Source organism: Otolemur garnettii, unplaced genomic scaffold, assembly GCF_000181295.1.
Source record: "Otolemur garnettii isolate 467f Iridium unplaced genomic scaffold, OtoGar3 scaffold00013, whole genome shotgun sequence".
NCBI lineage: Eukaryota > Metazoa > Chordata > Mammalia > Primates > Galagidae > Otolemur > Otolemur garnettii.
In genome coordinates, this window is record NW_003852408.1 from 15812388 (window position 1) to 15815346 (window position 2959).

General features: G+C 44.7%; 1 protein-coding gene across 1 annotated transcript in view; it reads right to left on the minus strand.

Moving 5' to 3' along the window:
* Window positions 1-2959, minus strand: part of SMARCAL1 (SWI/SNF related, matrix associated, actin dependent regulator of chromatin, subfamily a like 1) — a 58994-nt gene that overhangs the window by 33477 nt on the left and 22558 nt on the right. The window contains 1 exon segment of the mRNA XM_023510439.1: window positions 1407-1472. Coding sequence (XP_023366207.1) covers window positions 1407-1472 — 66 coding nt within the window.

Sequence of the window (2959 nt, forward strand, 5' to 3'; positions counted from 1 at the left end):
AGGTTTAGAGCCTATGACATAACCCTGCTTTGGAAGATGTATACTATCTGTTATTCCTAAAAAAACTCAAAAACTTGAATAGCCACTTACCTGTATTTGATAGGGAGTTGGCAAAATTAATTTTCAAATTCTAAGCTTCACCAACATTTAGCATGTTTATTTCCCCTTGTTTAGTTTAGGTAAGAGTTCAAACTTTTAAGTAATAAAAACTGCAGTTTTAAAACACTGGTGTAATACAAAGGCTGCTTTAATAGAGCACAGGATAAACACAGATTTCTGTTTGTCCTGTCTAAACAAACCAAAATGGGTCTCTCTTATTATGACAGAAAAAGCTCCTTTTCTAATTGTACTTCCCCATCTTCTCCCTCAATATTAGGAAAAAACTCACGCCAAACAGGAAGATATTTATTTGGGGGCCTACCTTCTGTCAGGAGCAGGGGACCAGGACATCTAACACAGACACAGAGGAGACTGCCTGACAAAACACAGAGCCTATGTCGCATGTCAGAGCACATTTAAATGGACTGACACCTGCCTGTCCTGAAGCCAGGACTCATACCAGCTAAAGCACTCAGGGACAAGTTCCAACCTTCCAAGAGAGGAATGCAGATGGCTGGCCCACTGTTAACCAAATGGGCTTAGGAGAGCCACTGAAAGGGGTCTTACTATACATCAGCTCTAGCCCAGGTCTAAGTCTGTCTAAGTCAGCTCCTTTTGTTCTAGGACTGGGTAGCTTTGCCACTGCAAGTCACTTAGACGACATGCGCTTTCTTCTAAGCTCATTTTTTTTTGAGACAGAATCTCACCATGTTGCCCTTGGTAGAGTGCCGTAGTGTCACAGCTCACAGCAACCTCCAACTCCTGGGCTTAAGCGATTGTCTTGCCTTAGCTTCTAAAGCAGCAGGGACTACAGGTGCCTGCCACAATGCCTGGCTATTTTTGTTGTTGTTGTTGTTGCAGTTGTCATTGTTGTTTAGCTGGCCTGGGCTGGGTTCGAAACCCCCAGCCTGGGTGCATGTGGCTGGCACCGTAACCACTGTGCTACAGGCACCAAGCCTTCTCTTAAGCTCTCTAGTGGACAAGTTGCTAAAGACTCCTTGTCCAGGTAAAAAGCCCAAGGAGGATTCTGGAGTCCAGTTCCAACCCAGCTTGTGACTCTCAACAGGTCTTCATCTTTGAGAGACAAAGACAACAGTACTGACTACTCGTCCCTTGCAGGATGTTAGGAAGAGAAATGAAATTGGCATCAAAGCCTCAGGAGAGATGTTGTAAGCTAAGTCACGTCCATGGCCCACAGGCAAGGACCTGAAGCCCTTGCTCTAAGATTCTCACAGCCCTGAGTAAAATATTGTGAAATCTCAATGCTAAGTGGGCTCAGGCTTGAGTCTGTTCTCAGCAGTACTTACCTTTAGCAGGGGCAGAGCTGCTCGGCAGCGGGCAGTCTTACTATTTTTGAGAAAGTGAGATTCATCCTGAAAAGAAACAGTCATGTAGGTGAGTAAGGCCCAGTCCTGAGTGCCCTGACCTTGGCATGGCGTGTGCAATATAGATGCCACCTTAGTACTATTGTGGGCCTAGGTGAGGACCCAGGGCCCTGGTGGCAGCTTCTCTACTATACTCTGGGCAAACTGCTCTCTCTCTGGGCACAACTTCCCACCTCAGAGGCTGCTTGGAGGAACAAAGCACTGAAGGGTGTTTGGTGTGATGTCCGAGGCCCCATGCACCTGAGAGGCACCAAAGTAAAGTGCGCTGGAGACCTGTGCTGGGCTCCACACTAGTGTGAAGCCTGGGGGCTCAGGGGCTCGCAGTGTGGACAGGACATCAGACACAGTGACAACTGATCAAATTGTGTTAGTAACATGCCACTGAAATGGGAAAGGTCCAAGGGATCTGAGAAATGCGAAGATGATGATGTGACAATTCTCATTCCCAAGGGACAACTGTATTTAGAACACAAGCACTCACGGCATGTGTCACCCTAAGATCCCAGATCCTGTCCCTGAAGATGATCTGGAAGAAATCCCCTGTTCACCTTTCAGATATGATGAACAAAATGCCTTGAGAACACAACAGAGGGGAATATGGGGTAATTCCCCTAAATGTCAAGACAGTACCAATCTCGGTAAGTAGGGTGTCACATTCATACACTTATTCATACACTGCCTCTTGGCAATGCAGAAAAAATGTGTTGCATATGGAAGGGAACTGATCCTTTCAACCACTAAAAAATGTACCAGCACCGGAACAAAGCACACAGCATAGCCTGAAATGAAAGCCTCCGAGGTGCGACACCTCAGAGCCATGACTCTGTTCCTGCCTACGATGCTTTTTTGAAAACAAGAGGACAGAACTCTTACTTAACTGAAGAACAAACTAATGCTGGTAGTAAGTGGCTTGCCAAAAATCATATGGCAGATTAAACGATAGGTCAGAAATAGAAAAAGAAGAATTCTGAGGGCAAGTGCAACCTTGCTTTAATAAGTAACTCTCCAACTTGCTTGCTTTGTGCCTATAGCAAATTATGTACCACCTCTCATTGTTGGTTTCTTTACCTGTGAAATGGATAATGCACAAGGATATCGGACAGTACCTGCTCAGGGGCCAGTGGGAAGATCAGTGATTATACATATGCTCCCTTACAAGGTAACACTCAAGAAATAAAGGCATTGTTCTTTCCCCACACTCTAGAGCAATCACTATCATCCTGGGAAACTTCTTTTAATGTTTTCATTTCCCATGTATGCTGACATTGTTTCAAAGCCATACTTGAATTTGTGCCAAACCAGAAATGACTCCCCCAAAGGCTCATTCCCTGTATAGCTTTGATAAACTGTAAGCACTTAAGTCTGCTTATGCTAAGAACATAGTGTGGTTCTTAGTCCAAAACATTACAGATCCCCTGAGGTCAGTAATTATATCTTCTTCCCTTTTCTAAGCTCCTATAATATTTTTGTAAACA